Here is an 18,693-nt window from a genome sequence, read left to right on the forward strand (position 1 = left end):
TGATCCCGGAGTGATGGAGACAAACACATCCCGGAGTGATGGAGACGCACTGATCCTGGAGTGATGGAGACGCACTGATCCCGGAGTGATGGAGACGCACTGATCCCGGAGTGATGGAGACGCACTGATCCCGGAGTGATGGAGACGCACTGATCCCGGAGTGATGGAGACGCACTGATCCCGGAGTGATGGAGACGCACTGATCCCGGAGTGATGGAGACGCACTGATCCCGGAGTGATGGAGACACACTGATCCTGGAGTGATGGAGACGCACTGATCCCGGAGTGATGGAGATGCACTGATCCCGGAGTGATGGAGATGCACTGATCCCGGAGTGATGGAGACGCACTGATCCCGGAGTGATGGAGATGCACTGATCCCGGAGTGATGGAGACGCACTGATCCTGGAGTGATGGAGACTCACTGATCCTGGAGTGATGGAGACGCACTGATACCGGAGTGATGGAGATGCACTGATCCCGGAGTGATGGAGACGCACTGATCCTGGAGTGATGGAGGCGCACTGATCCGGAGTGATGGAGTCGCACTGATTCCGGAGTGATGGAGGCGCACTGATCCAGAGTGATGGAGGCGCACTGATCCCGGAGTGATGGAGACGCACTGATCCCAGAGTGATAGAGACAAACACATCCCAGAGTGATGGAGACGCACTGATCCTGGAGTGATGGAGATGCACTGATTCTGGAGTGATGGAGACGCACTGACCCCGGAGTGATGGAGACGCACTGATCCCAGAGTGATAGAGACAAACACATCCCAGAGTGATGGAGACGCACTGATCCTGGAGTGATGGAGATGCACTGATTCTGGAGTGATGGAGACGCACTGACCCCGGAGTGATGGAGACGCACCGATCCCGGAGTGATGGAGACGCACTGATCCCGGAGTGATGGAGACGCACTGATCCCGGAGTGATGGAGACGCACTGATCCCGGAGTGTTGGAGATGCACTGATCCTGGAGTGGTGGAGACGCACTGATTCTGGAGTGATGGAGATGCACTGATCCTGGAGTGATGGAGGCGCACTGATCCGGAGTGATGGAGACACACTGATCCTAGAGTGATGGAGATGCACTGATCCCGGAGTGATGGAGACGCACTGATCCCGGAGTGATAGAGACAAACACATCCCAGAGTGATGGAGACGCACTGATCCTGGAGTGATGGAGATGCACTGATTCTGGAGTGATGGAGACGCACTGACCCCGGAGTGATGGAGACGCACCGATCCCGGAGTGATGGAGACGCACTGATCCCGGAGTGATGGAGACGCACTGATCCCGGAGTGATGGAGACGCACTGATCCCGGAGTGTTGGAGATGCACTGATCCTGGAGTGGTGGAGACGCACTGATTCTGGAGTGATGGAGATGCACTGATCCTGGAGTGATGGAGGCGCACTGATCCGGAGTGATGGAGACGCACTGATCCCGGAGTGATGGAGAAGCACTGATCCCGGAGTGATGGAGAAGCACTGATCCCGGAGTGATGGAGATGCACTGATCCCGGAGTGATGGAGACGCACTGATCCTGGAGTGATGGAGGCGCACTGATCCTGGAGTGATGGAGGCACACTGATCCGGAGAGATGGAGACGCACTGATCCTGGAGTGATGGAGGCGCCCTGATCCAGAGTGATGGATACGCACTGATCCCGGAGTGATGGAGACGCACTGATCCCGGAGTGATGGAGAAGCACTGATCCCAGAGTGATGGGGACGCACTGATCCCGGAGTGATGGAGATGCACTGATCCCGGAGTGATGGAGACGCACTGATCCTGGAGTGATGGAGACGCACTGATCCCGGAGTGATGGAGACGCACTGATCCCGGAGTGATGGAGACGCACTGATCCCGGAGTGATGGAGACGCACTGATCCCGGAGTGATGGAGATGCACTGATCCCGGAGTGATGGAGACAAACACATCCCGGAGTGATGGAGACGCACTGATCCTGGAGTGATGGAGACGCACTGATCCCGGAGTGATGGAGACGCACTGATCCCGGAGTGATGGAGACGCACTGATCCCGGAGTGATGGAGACGCACTGATCCCGGAGTGATGGAGACGCACTGATCCCGGAGTGATGGAGACGCACTGATCCCGGAGTGATGGAGACGCACTGATCCCGGAGTGATGGAGACACACTGATCCTGGAGTGATGGAGACGCACTGATCCCGGAGTGATGGAGATGCACTGATCCCGGAGTGATGGAGATGCACTGATCCCGGAGTGATGGAGACGCACTGATCCCGGAGTGATGGAGATGCACTGATCCCGGAGTGATGGAGACGCACTGATCCTGGAGTGATGGAGACTCACTGATCCTGGAGTGATGGAGACGCACTGATACCGGAGTGATGGAGATGCACTGATCCCGGAGTGATGGAGACGCACTGATCCTGGAGTGATGGAGGTGCACTGATCCGGAGTGATGGAGTCGCACTGATTCCGGAGTGATGGAGGCGCACTGATCCAGAGTGATGGAGGCGCACTGATCCCGGAGTGATGGAGACGCACTGATCCCAGAGTGATAGAGACAAACACATCCCAGAGTGATGGAGACGCACTGATCCTGGAGTGATGGAGATGCACTGATTCTGGAGTGATGGAGACGCACTGACCCCGGAGTGATGGAGACGCACTGATCCCAGAGTGATAGAGACAAACACATCCCAGAGTGATGGAGACGCACTGATCCTGGAGTGATGGAGATGCACTGATTCTGGAGTGATGGAGACGCACTGACCCCGGAGTGATGGAGACGCACCGATCCCGGAGTGATGGAGACGCACTGATCCCGGAGTGATGGAGACGCACTGATCCCGGAGTGATGGAGACGCACTGATCCCGGAGTGTTGGAGATGCACTGATCCTGGAGTGGTGGAGACGCACTGATTCTGGAGTGATGGAGATGCACTGATCCTGGAGTGATGGAGGCGCACTGATCCGGAGTGATGGAGACACACTGATCCTAGAGTGATGGAGATGCACTGATCCCGGAGTGATGGAGACGCACTGATCCCGGAGTGATAGAGACAAACACATCCCAGAGTGATGGAGACGCACTGATCCTGGAGTGATGGAGACGCACTGATCCCGGAGTGATGGAGGCGCACTGATCCCAGAGTGATGGAGACGCACTGATCCCGGTGTGATGGAGACGCACTGATCCCGGAGTGATGGAGACAAACACATCCCAGAGTGATGGAGACGCACTGATCCCGGAGTGATGGAGACGCACCGATCCCGGAGTGATGGAGACGCACTGATCCCGGAGTGATGGAGACGCACTGATCCCGGAGTGATGGAGACGCACTGATCCCGGAGTGATGGAGATGCACTGATCCTGGAGTGGTGGAGACGCACTGATTCTGGAGTGATGGAGATGCACTGATCCTGGAGTGATGGAGGCGCACTGATCCGGAGTGATGGAGACACACTGATCCTAGAGTGATGGAGACGCACTGATCCCGGAGTGATGGAGACGCACTGATCCCGGAGTGATGGAGATGCACTGATCCCGGAGTGATGGAGATGCACTGATCCCGGAGTGATGGAGAAGCACTGATCCCGGAGTAATGGGGACGCACTGATCCCGGAGTGATGGAGATGCACTGATCCCGGAGTGATGGAGACGCACTGATCCTGGAGTGATGGAGACGCACTGAACCCGGAGTGATGGAGAAGCACTGATCCCGGAGTGATGGAGACGCACTGATCCCGGAGTGATGGAGATGCACTGATCCCGGAGTGATGGAGAGGCACTGATCCCGGAGTGATGGAGACAAACACATCCTGTAGTGATGGGGACGCACTGATCCTGGAGTGATGGAGACGCACTGATCCCGGAGTGATGGAGACGCACTGATCCCGGAGTGATGGAGACGCACTGATCCTGGAGTGATGGAGACGCACTGATCCCGGAGTGATGGAGACGCACTGATCCCGGAGTGATGGAGACGCACTGATCCCGGAGTGATGGAGACGCACTGATTCTGGAGTGATGGAGACTCACTGATCCTGGAGTGATGGAGAAGCACTGATCCCGGAGTGATGGAGATGCACTGATCCCGGAGTGATGGAGACGCACTGATCCTGGAGTGATGGAGGCGCACTGATCCGGAGTGATGGAGACGCACTGATCCGGGAGTGATGGAGACGCACTGATCCCGGAGTGATGGAGACGCACTGATTCCGGAGTGATGGAGATGCCCTGATCCCGGAGTGATGGAGGCGCACTGACCCGGAGTGATGGAGGCGCAATGATCTTGGAGTGATGGAGACGCACTGATCCCGGAGTGATGGAGGCGCACTGATCCCGGAGTGATGGAGACGCACTGATCCCGGAGTGATGGAGACGCACTGATCCCGGAGTGATAGAGACAAACACATCCCAGTGTGATGGAGACGCACTGATCCTGGAGTGATGGAGACGCACTGATCCCGGAGTGATGGAGACGCACTGATCCCGGAGTGATGGAGATGCACTGATCCCAGAGTGATAGAGACAAACACATCCCAGAGTGATGGAGACGCACTGATCCTGGAGTGATGGAGACGCACTGATTCTGGAGTGATGGAGACGCACTGATTCCGGAGTGATGGAGACGCACTGATCCTGGAGTGGTGGAGACACACTGATCCTAGAGTGATGGAGATGCACTGAACCTGGAGTGATGGAGGCGCACTGATCCGGAGTGATGGAGACACACTGATCCTAGAGTGATGGAGATGCACTGATCCTGGAGTGATGGAGGCGCACTGATCCGGAGTGATGGAGACGCACTGATCCCGGAGTGATGGAGACGCACTGATCCCGGAGTGATGGAGATGCACTGATCCCGGAATGATGGAGACGCACTGATCCCGGAGTGATGGAGACGCACTGATCCCGGAGTGATGGAGAAGCACTGATCCCGGAGTGATGGAGAAGCACTGATCCCGGAGTGATGGAGATGCACTGATCCTGGAGTGATGGAGAAGCACTGATCCTGGAGTGATGGAGGCGCACTGATCCTGGAGTGATGGAGGCGCACTGATCCGGAGTGATGGAGACGCACTGATCCTGGAGTGATGGAGGCGCCCTGATCCAGAGTGATGGATACGCACTGATCCCGGAGTGATGGAGACGCACTGATCCCGGAGTGATGGAGAAGCACTGATCCCGGAGTGATGGGGACGCACTGATCCCGGAGTGATGGAAATGCACTGATCCCGGAGTGATGGAGACGCACTGATCCTGGAGTGATGGAGACGCACTGATCCCGGAGTGATGGAGACGCACTGATCCCGGAGTGATGGAGACGCACTGATCCCGGAGTGATGGAGACGCACTGATCCCGGAGTGATGGAGATGCACTGATCCCGGAGTGATGGAGACAAACACATCCTGGAGTGACGGGGACGCACTGATCCTGGAGTGATGGAGACGCACTGATCCCGGATTGATGGAGACGCACTGATCCCGGAGTGATGGAGACACACTGATCCTGGAGTGATGGAGATGCACTGATCCCGGAGTGATGGAGACGCACTGATCCCGGAGAGTGATGGAGATGCACTGATCCCGGAGTGATGGAGACGCACTGAGCCCGGAGTGATGGAGATGCACTGATCCCGGAGTGATGGAGACGCACTGATCCTGGAGTGATGGAGACTCACTGATCCTGGAGTGATGGAGACGCACTGATCCCGGAGTGATGGAGATGCACTGATCCCGGAGTGATGAAGACGCACTGATCTTGGAGTGATGGAGGCGCACTGATCCGGAGTGATGGAGTCGCACTGATTCCGGAGTGATGGAGGCGCACTGATCCGGAGTGATGGAGGCGCACTGATCCTGGAGTGATGGAGACGCACTGATCCTGGAGTGTTGGAGACGCACTGATCCCGGAGTGATGGAGACGCACTGATCCCGGAGTGATAGATACAAACACATCCCAGAGTGATGGAGGCGCACTGATCCTGGAGTGATGGAGACGCACTGATCCCGGAGTGATGGAGACGCACTGATCCCGGAGTGATGGAGACGCACTGATCCCAGAGTGATAGAGACAAACACATCCCAGAGTGATGGAGACGCACTGATCCTGGAGTGATGGAGATGCACTGATTCTGGAGTGATGGAGACGCACTGATCCCGGAGTGATGGAGACGCATCGATCCCGGAGTGATGGAGACGCACTGATCCCGGAGTGATGGAGACGCACTGATCCCGGAGTGATGGAGACGCACTGATCCCGGAGTGATGGAGATGCACTGATCCTGGAGTGGTGGAGACGCACTGATTCTGGAGTGATGGAGATGCACTGATCCTGGAGTGATGGAGGCGCACTGATCCGGAGTGATGGAGACACACTGATCCTAGAGTGATGGAGATGCACTGATCCCGGAGTGATGGAGACGCACTGATCCCGGAGTGATAGAGACAAACACATCCCAGAGTGATGGAGACGCACTGATCCTGGAGTGATGGAGACGCACTGATCCCGGAGTGATGGAGGCGCACTGATCCTGGAGTGATGGAGACGCACTGATCCCGGAGTGATGGAGACGTACTGATCCCGGAGTGATGGAGACGCACTGATCCCGGAGTGATCGAGACGCACTGATCCCGGAGTGATAGATACAAACACATCCCAGAGTGATGGAGACGCACTGATCCTGGAGTGATGGAGACGCACTGATCCCGGAGTGATGGAGACGCACTGATCCCGGAGTGATGGAGACACACTGATCCCAGAGTGATGGAGATGCACTGATCCCAGAGTGATGGAGATGCACTGATCCTGGAGTGATGGAGATGCACTGATTCTGGAGTGATGGAGACGCACTGATTCTGGAGTGATGGAGACACACTGATCCTGGAGTGGTGGAGACACACTGATCCTAGAGTGATGGAGATGCACTGATCCTGGAGTGATGGAGGCGCACTGATCCGGAGTGATGGAGACACACTGATCCTAGAGTGATGGAGATGCACTGATCCTGGAGTGATGGAGGCGCACTGATCTGGAGTGATGGAGACGCACTGATCCCGGAGTGATGGAGATGCACTGATCCTGGAGTGATGGAGACGCACTGATCCCGGAGTGATGGAGACGCACTGATCCCGGAGTGATGGAGATGCACTGATCCTGGAGTGATGGAGACGCATTGATCCCGGAGTGATGGAGATGCACTGATCCCGGAGTGATGGAGACAAACACATCCCGGAGTGATGGAGACGCACTGATCCTGGAGTGATGGAGACACACTGATCCTAGAGTGATGGAGATGCACTGATCCTGGAGTGATGGAGGCGCACTGATCCTGGAGTGATGGAGACACACTGATCCTGGAGTGATGGAGACGCACTGATCCTGGAGTGATGGAGCTGCACTGATCCCGGAGTGATGGAGGCGCACTGATCCTGGAGTGATGGAGACGCACTGATCCTGGACTGATGGAGACGCAATGATCCTAGAGTGATGGAGGCACACTGATCCCGGAGTGATGGAGACGCACTGATCCCGGAGTGATGGAGGCGCACTGATCCTGGAGTGATGGAGATGCACTGATCCTGGAGTGATGGAGGTGCACTGATCCTGGGGTGATGGAGACGCACTGATCCTGGAGTGATGGAGATGCTCTGATCCTGGAGTGATGGAGACGCACTGATCCCGGAGTGATGGAGGCGCACTGGTCCTGGAGTGATGGAGACGCACTGATCCTGGAGTGATGGAGACGCAATGATCCTAGAGTGATGGAGGCACACTGATCCCGGAGTGATGGAGATGCACTGATCCTGGAGTGATGGAGACACATTGATCCTAGAGTGATGGAGATGCACTGATCCTGGAGTGATGGAGGCGCACTGATCCCGGAGTGATGGAGACGCACTGATCCTGGATAATAGGACTTCCAGAGGCATTTGATTAAGTCCCTCATAAGAGACTGTTAACTAAAGTTGAAGCCCATGGAATTGAGGGCAAACTATTGACCTGGTTATGAAATTAGTTGAGCGGCAAGAGACAGAGATTAGGGATAATGGGCAGGTACTGTAATTGGCAGGATGTGACTAGTGATGGCCCACAGGGATCTGTGTTGGGGCCTTACTATTCACCACATTTATTAACGACTTAGATGATGGGAGCCACTTATCCAAGTTTGCCGATGACACAAAGATAGGCAGCATTGTAATAAATGTAGATGAAAGCATAAAATTACAAATAGATTAAGTGAATGGGCAAAACTGGGGCAAATGGATTTCAACTTAGGGAAATGTGAGGTCATCCACTTTGGACCTAATAAGGATCGAACAGGGTACTTTCTAAATGGTGAAAAGCTGAAAACAGTGGAGGTCCAAAGAGACTTGGTGGGTCCAGGTACATAGGTCATTAAAATGTCATGAACAGGTACAGAAAATAATCAAAAAGGCTAATGGAATGCTGGCCTTTATATCTAGAGGACTAGAATACAAGGGGGTAGAAGTTATGCTGCAGCTGTACAAAACCCTGGTTAGACCACACCTGGAGTACTGTGAGCAGTTCTGGGCACTACACCTTAGGAAGGATATATTGGCCTTGGAGGGAGTGCAACGTAGGTTTACCAGGATGATACCCGGACTTCAAGGGTTAAGTAACGAGGAGAGATTACACAAATTAGGGTAGTATTTCCTAGAGTTTCGAAGGTTTAGGGGTGATTTGATCTCGTTTTTCAGGATATTAAGGGGAACAGATCGGGTAGAGAGAAACTATTTCCGCTGGTTAGGGATTTTAGGACTAGGGGGCATAATCTAAAAATTAGAGCCAGACCTCTCCGGAGTGAAATTAGGAAACACTTCTACACACAAAGGGTGGTAGAAGTTTGGAACTCTCTTCCGCAAATGGCAATTGATGTTAGATCAATTGTTCATTTTAAATCTGAGATTGATAGCTTTTCGTTAACTAAAGGTATTAAGGAATATGGGCCAAAGTTGGGTATATGGAGTTAGATCGCAGATCAGCCATGATCTCACTGAATGATGGAACAGGCTTGAGGGGCTAAATGGCCTCCTCCTGTTCCGATGTTCCTAGACACACAGATCCCGCACTGATCCTGGCGTGATGGAGACACACAGATCCCGGATTGATCCCAGAGTGATCCCGGAGTGATGGAGACACACAGATCCCGGATTGATCCCAGAATGATCCCGGAGTGATGGAGACACACAGATCCCGGATTGATCCCAGAATGATCCCGGAGTGATGAAGACACACAGATCCCGGAGTGATGGAGGCACACAGATCCCAGAGTGATCCTGGGGTGATGGAGACACACAGATCCCAGAGTGATCCCGGAGTGATGGAGACATACAGATCCCGGAGTGATCCTGGAGTGATCCCAGAGTGATGGAGACACACAGATCCCGGAGTGATGGAGACAGACAGATCTCGGAGTGATCCCGGAGTGATGGAGACACACAGATCCCGGAGTGATCCCAGAGTGATCCCAGAGTGATGGAGACACACAGTTCCTGGAGTGATCCCAGAGTGGTGAGGTACAGTATAAATCGTCATTTAGAAAGGTACAGATTAATCAAGGACAGTCAGCATGGATTTGTTAAGGGAATGTCGTGTCTGACTAACTTGATTGAATGTTTGAGGAGGTAACAAGGAGAGTTGATGAGGGTAGTGCATTTGATGTAGTCTACATGGATTTTAGCAAGGCTTTTGATAAGGTCCCACATGGCAGACTGGTCAGAAAAGTAAAAGCCCATGGGATCCAAGGGAAAGTGTCAAGTTGGATCTAAAATTGGTTCAGTGGCAGGAAGCAAACAGTAATGGTCGACGGGTGTTTTTGTGACTGGAAGGCTGTTTCCAGTGGGGTTCCGCAGGGCTCCCTGGGTCCCTTGCTTTTTGTGGTATATATCAATGATTTAGACTTGAATGTAGGGGGCATGATTAAGAAGTTTGCAGATGATACAAAAATTGGCCGTGTGGTTGATAGTGAGGAAGAAAGCTGTAGGCTGCAGGAAGTTATCAATGGACTGGTCAGGTGGGCAGAAAAGTGGCAAATGGACTTCAATCCAGAGAAGTGTGAGGTAATGCATTTGGGGAGGGCTAACAAGGCAAGGGAATACACTATAAATGGCAGGACACTGAGTAGTGTAGAGGAACAGAGGGACCTTGGAGTGCATGTCCACAGATCTCTGAAGGTAGCAGGACAGGTAGATAAGGTGGTTAAGAAGCCATACAGGATACTTTCCTTTATTAGCTGAGGCATAGAATACAGGAGCAGGTTGGTTATGCTTGAACTGTATAAAACATTAGTTAGACCACAGCTAGAATACTGTGTACAGTTCTGGTCACCACATTACAGGAAGGATGTGATTACACAAAAGGGGGGACAGAGGAGATTTACCAGGATGTTGCCTGGACTGGAGAATTTTAGCTATGAGGAAAGATTGGATAGGCTGGGGTTGTTTTCTTTGGAACAGAGGAGGCTGAAGGGAGACTTAATTGAGGTGTATAAAATTATGAGGGGCCTAGATAGAGTTGATAGGAAGGACCTATTTCCCCTAGCAGAGGTCAATAACCAGGGGGCATAGATTTAAAGTAATTTGTGGAAGGATTAGAGGGGAGTTGAGGAGAACTTTATTCACCCAGAGGCTGGTGGGGGTCTGGAACTCACTGTCTGAAAGGGTGGTAGAGGGAGAAACACTCATCACATTTAATAAGTACTTGGATATGTACCTGAAGTGCCGTAACCTACAGGGCTACAGACCAAGAGCTGGGAAGTGGGATTAGGCTGGATAGCTCTTTTCCAGCCAGCACAGACACGGTGGGCCGAATGGCCTCCTTCTGTGCGGTAAACGCCTATGATCGTCTGATAGACAGATCCCGGAGTGAGCGGGAGTGATGGAGTGTATGTGGACCTTTTTAGCTGTCATCCTTCCCTAACAATGTGCCAGCTCTGGAACCGGGTCGCACCCCCTCCCCCATTACAATCCATGCAACCCTTCCCGAAAAGGCGGCGTTTATTGTTAAAGGTGTAAAACGCAGGAAAAGGCCGTCCTGACTTCTTGGCAACGTAGAGTTTTTCTCACCGAGGTCCAGCTCGGTTTCCCACGCCAAAAATAAACGAAAGGAAGTCGATTGTGCTGAACAGTCAGGGCTCTGAGACGGAGAGCTGCTCATTCAACATTAAAACGGGAACAAGTGGCGACATTGCATTAAAACGAAAGGACAGGGGGACGCGAGCAGAGTTTGTGAGAAGTTGCGATGTGAACTGTGTTTGACTGAGACAAGGAGCGGCCCGCTGCCGCCCCCTCGCGGCCCGTCCTACCCGTGCACTTACTGGGGGTCGGCTGGTTGGAGGGACAATGCCAGGCTTCCACAATGAGAGAGAATGTTCCCTGTCAAACACAAGAGGGACAAAGTTAGAGGTTCGGAATGGGCGTTTAATAAGCTGCATCTGTTGTAATATTAGTGACATTATTACTACTTTGGTTCCAAGCAGCGAGCTGGTTCCAAGTCCCCCAGTGTCACTGCACTGGGCACACGCTCAGGGCTTTCCGTTCCCATTCCCGGCATTTCCTTGATGAGGCCCCGGGCTATTCTCCTTTCTAACAGCGTGTCCCTGCTGCTCTGGGCTGCGCTGTATTCGGTACAGTTGAAAGATGGTCCCTTTATATACACACTCAGCAATGGTTTAAACATCACTTGCGCCGTGTGTCTGTCTGTCTGTACCTGTATCTGTATTTTCCTGTGTCTGTGTGTAGGTGTGTGTATTCCTATGTGCGTGTATTTCTGTCTGTGTCTGTGTTTCTACATATATGTGGTATTTCTCTGTGTGCTTGCATGTGTGTCTGTGTGTTTGTGTGTATGTCTGTGTTTCTATGTCTGTCTGTTTCAATGTCTGCGTGTGTGTTTCTGTATCTGTGTGTCTGCGTTTTTCTGTGTCTGTGTGTTTCTATGTGTGTATGTCTGTGTGGTCAGTGTGCGTATGAGTCTGTGTGTGTAGTGTGTGTGTATGAGTCTGTGTGTGTCTGTGTGGTCACTGTGTATGGGTCTGTGTGTGTCTGTGTGGTCAGTGTGTGTGTATGAGTCTGTGTGTGTGTGGTCAGTGTGTGTGTATGAGTCTGTGTGTGTCTGTGTGGGCAGTGTGTGTGTATGAGTCTGTGTGTGTCTGTGTGGGCAGTGTGTGTGTATGAGTCTGTGTGTCTGTGTGGTCAGTGTGTGTGTATGAGTCTGTGTGTGTCTGTGTGGGCAGTGTGTGTGTATGAGTCTGTGTGTGTCTGTGTGGTCAGTGTGTGTGTATGAGTCTGTGTGTGTCTGTGTGGTCAGTGTGTGTGTATGAGTCTGTGTGGTCAGTGTGTGTGTATGAGTCTGTGTGTGTCTGTGTGGTCAGTGTGTGTGTATGAGTCCGTGTGTGTCTGTGTGGTCAGTGTGTGTGTATGAGTCCGTGTGTGTCTGTGTGGTCAGTGTGTGTGTATGAGTCTGTGTGTGTCTGTGTGGGCAGTGTGTGTGTGTATGAGTCTGTGTGTGTCTGTGTGGTCAGTGTGTGTGTATGAGTCTGTGTGGTCAGTGTGTGTGTATGAGTCTGTGTGTGTCTGTGTGGTCAGTGTGTGTATGAGTCTGTGTGGTAAGTGTGTGTGTATGAGTCTGTGTGGTCAGTGTGTGTGTATGAGTCTGTGTGTGTCTGTGTGGGCAGTGTGTGTGTATGAGTCTGTGTGTGTCTGTGTGTTCAGTGTGCGTGTATGAGTCTGTGTGGTCAGTGTGTGTGTATGAGTCTGTGTGGTCAGTGTGTGTGTATGAGTCTGTGTGTGTCTGTGTGGTCAGTGTGCGTGTATGAGTCTGTGTGGTCAGTGTGTGTGTATGAGTCTGTGTGGTCAGTGTGTGTGTATGAGTCTGTGTGTGTCTGTGTGGTCAGTGTGTGTGTATGAGTCTGTGTGGTAAGTGTGTGTGTATGAGTCTGTGTGGTCAGTGTGTGTGTATGAGTCTGTGTGTGTCTGTGTGGGCAGTGTGTGTGTATGAGTCTGTGTGTGTCTGTGTGTTCAGTGTGCATGTATGAGTCTGTGTGGTCAGTGTGTGTGTATGAGTCTGTGTGTCTGTGTGGTCAGTGTGTGTGTATGAGTCTGTGTGTGTCTGTGTGGTCAGTGTGTGTGTATGAGTCTGTGTGTGTCTGTGTGGTCAGTGTGTGTGTATGAGTCTGTGTGTGTCTGTGTGGTCAGTGTGTGTGTATGAGTCTGTGTGGTCAGTGTGTGTGTATGAGTCTGTGTGTGTCTGTGCGGTCAGTGTGTGTGTATGAGTCTGTGTGTGTCTGTGTGGTCAGTGTGTGCGTATGAGTCTGTGTGTGTCTGTGTGGTCAGTGTGTGTGTATGAGTCTGTGTGTGTCTGTGTGGGCATGTGTGTGTATGAGTCTGTGTGTGTCTGTGTGTTCAGTGTGTGTGTATGAGTCTGTGTGGTCAGTGTGTGTGTATGAGTCTGTGTGTGTCTGTGTGGTCAGTGTGTGTGTATGAGTCCGTGTGTGTCTGTGTGGTCAGTGTGTGTGTATGAGTCTGTGTGTGTCTGTGTGGTCAGTGTGTGTGTATGAGTCTGTGTGTGTCTGTGTGGTCAGTGTGTGTGTATGAGTCTGTGTGTGTCTGTGTGGTCTGTCTGTGTGTATGAGTCTGTGTGTGTCTGTGTGGTCAGTCTGTGTGTATGAGTCTATGTGTGTCTGTGTGGGCAGTGTGTGTGTGTATGAGTCTGTGTGTGTCTGTGTGGTCAGTGTGTGTGTATGAGTCTGTGTGGTCAGTATGTGTGTATGAGTCTGTGTGTGTCTGTGTGGTCAGTGTGTGTGTATGAGTCTGTGTGGTCAGTGTGTGTGTATGAGTCTGTGTGTGTCTGTGTGGTCAGTGTGTGTGTAAGAGTCTGTGTGTGTCTGTGTGGTCAGTGTGTGTGTATGAGTCTGTGTGGTCAGTGTGTGTGTATGAGTCTGTGTGTGTCTGTGTGGTCAGTGTGTGTGTATGAGTCCGTGTGTGTCTGTGTGGTCAGTGTGTGTGTATGAGTCTGTGTGTGTCTGTGTGGTCAGTGTGTGTGTATGAGTCTGTGTGTGTCTGTGTGGTCAGTGTGTGTGTATGAGTCTGTGTGTGTCTGTGTGGTCAGTCTGTGTGTATGAGTCTGTGTGTGTCTGTGTGGTCAGTCTGTGTGTATGAGTCTATGTGTGTCTTTGTGGGCAGTGTGTGTGTGTATGAGTCTGTGTGTGTCTGTGTGGTCAGTGTGTGTGTATGAGTCTGTGTGGTCAGTGTGTGTGTATGAGTCTGTGTGTGTCTGTGTGGTCAGTGTGTGTGTATGAGTCTGTGTGGGCAGTGTGTGTGTATGAGTCTGTGTGTGTCTGTGTGTTCAGTGTGCGTGTATGAGTCTGTGTGGGCAGTGTGTGTGTATGAGTCTGTGTGTGTCTGTGTGTTCAGTGTGCGTGTATGAGTCTGTGTGGTCAGTGTGTGTGTATGAGTCTGTGTGTGTCTGTGTGGTCAGTGTGTGTGTATGAGTCTGTGTGTGTCTGTGTCGTCAGTGTGTGTGTATGAGTCTGTGTGGTCAGTGTGTGTGTGTGTCTGTGTGTGTCTGTGTGGTCAGTGTGTGTGTATGAGTCTGTGTGTGTCTGTGTGGTCAGTGTGTGTGTATGAGTCTGTGTGTGTCTGTGTGGTCAGTGTGTGTATGAGTCTGTGTGTGTCTGTGTGGTTTGGAAGTGGCGCTCAGGATGCGGCCTCTGTTCACTTCTCTATCTCATTAATTCCTGGCTTTTTCCACCCGCTATTCCAGATACCCTCACACTTCAATAATTTGACTGATTCTCACTCTGAAATTCCGCTTCATTTAATAGTTTAATGCCTTCTCCATATGAAACAGTAATGGCCTTGTCCGCCCGGCCCCGCTCGCCGTGTGTCCGGCTGGTCCCGTGTGGATGAATCGAGTGTTTAAGCAGAGGTGCCCTCACCGGCCACTTGAAGGTGAAGTTGAGTCTGACCGGGTTCTGGCTCGCCACCACCTGAACGAGTTGCTGCCGAGGAGCGGGGTCAGTGAACTGCCGTAGGTGCACGACTCGGGGGTCACCACCGCCTGGAAGTGTTTCAGACAGACCCGAAAGAAGGTGCGACAGTCGGGCACACAGCGGGTCCCAGCCGCCAACAAGCCCCGGCCATTCACAAACTCGTGGATCTTCAACTCGAAGGTGCCGCTGCTGAAAACCTTAAAAAATACAAGAACAGAGTGAGGCACGACATCGAAAATAGAGAGGGAGGAAGGGAGGGAGAAATTTTTGCTATGTAAGCTTTGGCAATATGGTTCTCTGTAAACTTTCATGCCAATAAAGCATTTGAATTTGAATTTGAATTTGAATTTGAGAAATAGAGAGAGAAATAGAGAGAGGGGGAGAGAGAAATAGAGAGAGAGAAATAGAGAGAGAGAGAGAAATAGAGAGAGGGGGAGAGAGAAATAGAGAGAGAGAGAGAGAAATAGAGAGAGGGGGAGAGAGAAATAGAGAGAGAGAGAGAAATAGAGAGAGGGGAGAGAGAAATAGAGAGAGGGGGAGAGAGAAATAGAGAGAGAGAGAGAGAAATAGAGAGAGAGAGAGAAATAGAGAGAGGGGGAGAGAGAAATAGAGAGAGAGAGAGAGAAATAGAGAGAGGGGGAGAGAGAAATAGAGAGAGAGAGAGAAATAGAGAGAGGGGGAGAGAGAAATAGAGAGAGAGAGAGAAATAGAGAGAGGGGGAGAGAGAAATAGAGAGAGAGAGAGAAATAGAGAGAGGGGGAGAGAGAAATAGAGAGAGAGAGAGAAATAGAGAGAGGGGGAGAGAGAAATAGAGAGAGAGAGAGAAATAGAGAGAGGGGGAGAGAGAAATAGAGAGAGAGAGAGAAATAGAGGGGGAGAGAGAAATAGAGAGAGAGAGAGAAATAGAGAGAGGGGGAGAGAGAAATAGAGAGAGAGAGAGAAATAGAGAGAGGGGGAGAGAGAAATAGAGAGAGGGGGAGAGAGAAATAGAGAGAGGGGGAGAGAGAAATAGAGAGAGGGGGAGAGAGAAATAGGTAACAACATGTCACAACCTGAGGACTGTTTAAAAGTAAGACTGTTTAAAATTAATATTGAACGTACCAAATGAAGTAGAAAGACTGTTTAAAATTAATATTGTTTAAAAGTAATATTGTATGTACCCAACAAATGTCAAATCGATCGACACCTACAGAATGCTGGAAAACTGTACCTTTTTGCTATGTAAGCTTTGGCAATATGGTTCTCTGTAAACTTTCATGCCAATAAAGCATTTGAATTGAATTGAATTGAATTGAATTGAGAAATAGAGAGAGAGAGAGAAATAGAGAGAGGGGGAGAGAGAAATAGAGAGAGAGAGAGAAATAGAGAGAGGGGGAGAGAGAAATAGAGAGAGGGGGAGAGAGAAATAGAGAGAGAGAAATAGAGAGAGAAAGGGAGAGAGAAATAGAGAGAGAGAGGGGGAGAGAGAAATAGAGAGAGAGAAATAGAGAGAGGGGGAGAGAGAAATAGAGAGAGAGAAATAGAGAGAGAAAGGGAGAGAGAAATAGAGAGAGAGTGGGGAGAGAGAAATAGAGAGAGAGAGGGGGAGAGAGAAATAGAGAGAGTGAAATAGAGAGAGGGGAGAGAGAAATAGAGAGAGAGAAATAGAGAGAGAAAGGGAGAGAGAAATAGAGAGAGAGAAATAGAGAGAGAAAGGGAGAGAGAAATAGAGAGAGAGAGGGGGAGAGAGAAATAGAGAGAGAGAAATAGAGAGAGAAAGGGAGAGAGAAATAGAGAGAGAGAGGGGGAGAGAGAAATAGAGAGAGAGAAATAGAGAGAGAAAGGGAGAGAGAAATAGAGAGAGAGTGGGGAGAGAGAAATAGAGAGAGAGAAATAGAGAGAGAAAGGGAGAGAGAAATAGAGAGAGAGTGGGGAGAGAGAAATAGACAGGGGGAGAAAGAGAGAGAGAGAGATGGGGGCGGAGAGGGAGAGAAAGAGAGAGAGGGAGAGAAAGAGGGAGAGAGAGAGAGAGAAATAGAGAGGGAGAAATAGAGGGAGGGGGAGGGAGAAATAGAGGGAGAGAGAACTAGAGAGAGAGAGAGAACTAGAGAGGGAGATAGAGAAATAGAGAGAGAGGGAGAACTAGAGAGAGAAAGAGAAATAGAGAAAGAGAAAGAGAAATAGAGAGAGAGGGAGAACTAGAGAGAGAGGGAGAACTAGAGAGAGAGGTAGAGAGAAATCAAGCGAGACATAGAGAGAGAGGGAGAGAAATAGAGAGAGAGTGGGGAGAGGTGCTGTTGTGGGGAGGGGGGGGGAGTGCAGCCTCCAGTAAGAGGGTAAAGACACGAGGAGGGGGTAAGTGGAAGGTTTACCTGGGGAACAAGGAGCAAGAAGAGCGCGGTGCCAATGCTGCGTAAAGCTGCCATTCCCACGCCTCTCCTGGGCAGTGATACTCTCCGACCCTCGCTGTTTCCTCTTCTTCCCTTGTGACTCCCGCGGCTCCCAAAAGGCAGCTTTGTGGCCCCCTTTTTATAAATGTTATATATGAGCGGGATCCGGCTCTTAAACTGGCTTCTCCAAATAGGCTGCCGATCCAGGAACAGGCAGGGCAGAGACAAGTACAGGTGTCCGCTCTCCCGCAACCAGCCGTCAATCCGCAGCAAACTCCTGCTCCCGTTAGGTCCCCGTATCTTTAGGCTGCAGTGTGTGTGTGTAGGTGGCTGGGTGTGGGATAGGCTGCTTTCAGGCACTAGCCTCTGTCTGTGACACTTCTGTGCAGCTGCACAGTCTGCGCGCCTGGCCAGACTCCCTATATATAGAGAGACGTATTACCCAGGCTGTCAATCACAGTGATGGCGCTGTGCTCCTCCCACTTTGATTCTACTTTTTGAGTCAGCCAGTGGTTCAGTTGGTGGCACCCTTGCCTCTGAGCCAGAATGGTTCTGAGTTCAAGTCTCCATGCTGGGGACTTGAGCACAATTAAATCAGGCTGACACTCCAGGGCGGTGCTGAGGGAGTACTGCACTGTCGGAGGTGCTGTCGTTTAGATGAGACATTAAACCGAGGCCCCTCTGCTCTCTCAGGTGGATGTAAAAGATCCCATGGCACTATTTCGAAGAAGGGCAGGGAGTTATCCCCATGTTCTGGCCAATATTTGTCCCTCAATCATCATAACACTAAAACAGGTTATCTGGTCATTGCTGTTCGTGGGAGTTTGCTGTGCAAAAATTGCCTGCCACATTGCCTGTATTATAACATAGAAACATAGAAGATAGGAGCAGGAGTAGGCCATTCGGCCCCTCGAGCCTGCTTCACCATTCAATGCGATCATGGCTGATCATCCAAATTCAGTACCCTGTCCCTGCTTTCTCCCCATACCCCTTGACCCCTTTAGCCTTAACAGTGACTACACTTCAAAAAGTACTTAAGTTAAAGTGCTTTGGCACGTCTGGTGGTCGTGTAAAGGTGCTATATAAATGCAAGTCTTTCTTTTATTACCCAGGCTGTCGGTCACAGTGATGGAGCTGGGGATCTTCCACTTTCTATATCTCTCACTTTTATCACCTTGATAAATTGGTGGCTACACCCAAAAGTAATGCACAGCACACGAGTCTTCTGTGTGGTCAGATTGCAGTGAAGGAGCCCGAGCCACAACAGACAGCAGCAGCTGCCGTACATTTTAGTGGAGTGGCCAAACA

At 51.3% G+C, this 18,693-nt stretch overlaps 1 protein-coding gene across 1 annotated transcript in view; it reads right to left on the bottom strand.

Moving 5' to 3' along the window:
* The window catches only part of LOC147109721 (delta-like protein 4), a 326,101-nt gene extending 308,317 nt beyond the window's left edge, over positions 1-17,784 (bottom strand). The window contains 4 exon segments of the mRNA XM_086003839.1: positions 11,345-11,402; positions 14,963-15,012; positions 15,015-15,213; positions 17,368-17,784. Of these exon segments, the coding sequence (XP_085859965.1) occupies positions 11,345-11,402; positions 14,963-15,012; positions 15,015-15,213; positions 17,368-17,421 (361 nt within the window). The 5' untranslated portion in view covers positions 17,422-17,784.
* Positions 17,785-18,693: the final 909 nt, after the last annotated feature.

The sequence above is a fragment of the Somniosus microcephalus genome, chromosome 12 (assembly GCF_052327205.1).
Source record: "Somniosus microcephalus isolate GS21.2 chromosome 12, FLI_Smic_1.0, whole genome shotgun sequence".
NCBI classification, from domain to species: domain Eukaryota; kingdom Metazoa; phylum Chordata; class Chondrichthyes; order Squaliformes; family Somniosidae; genus Somniosus; species Somniosus microcephalus.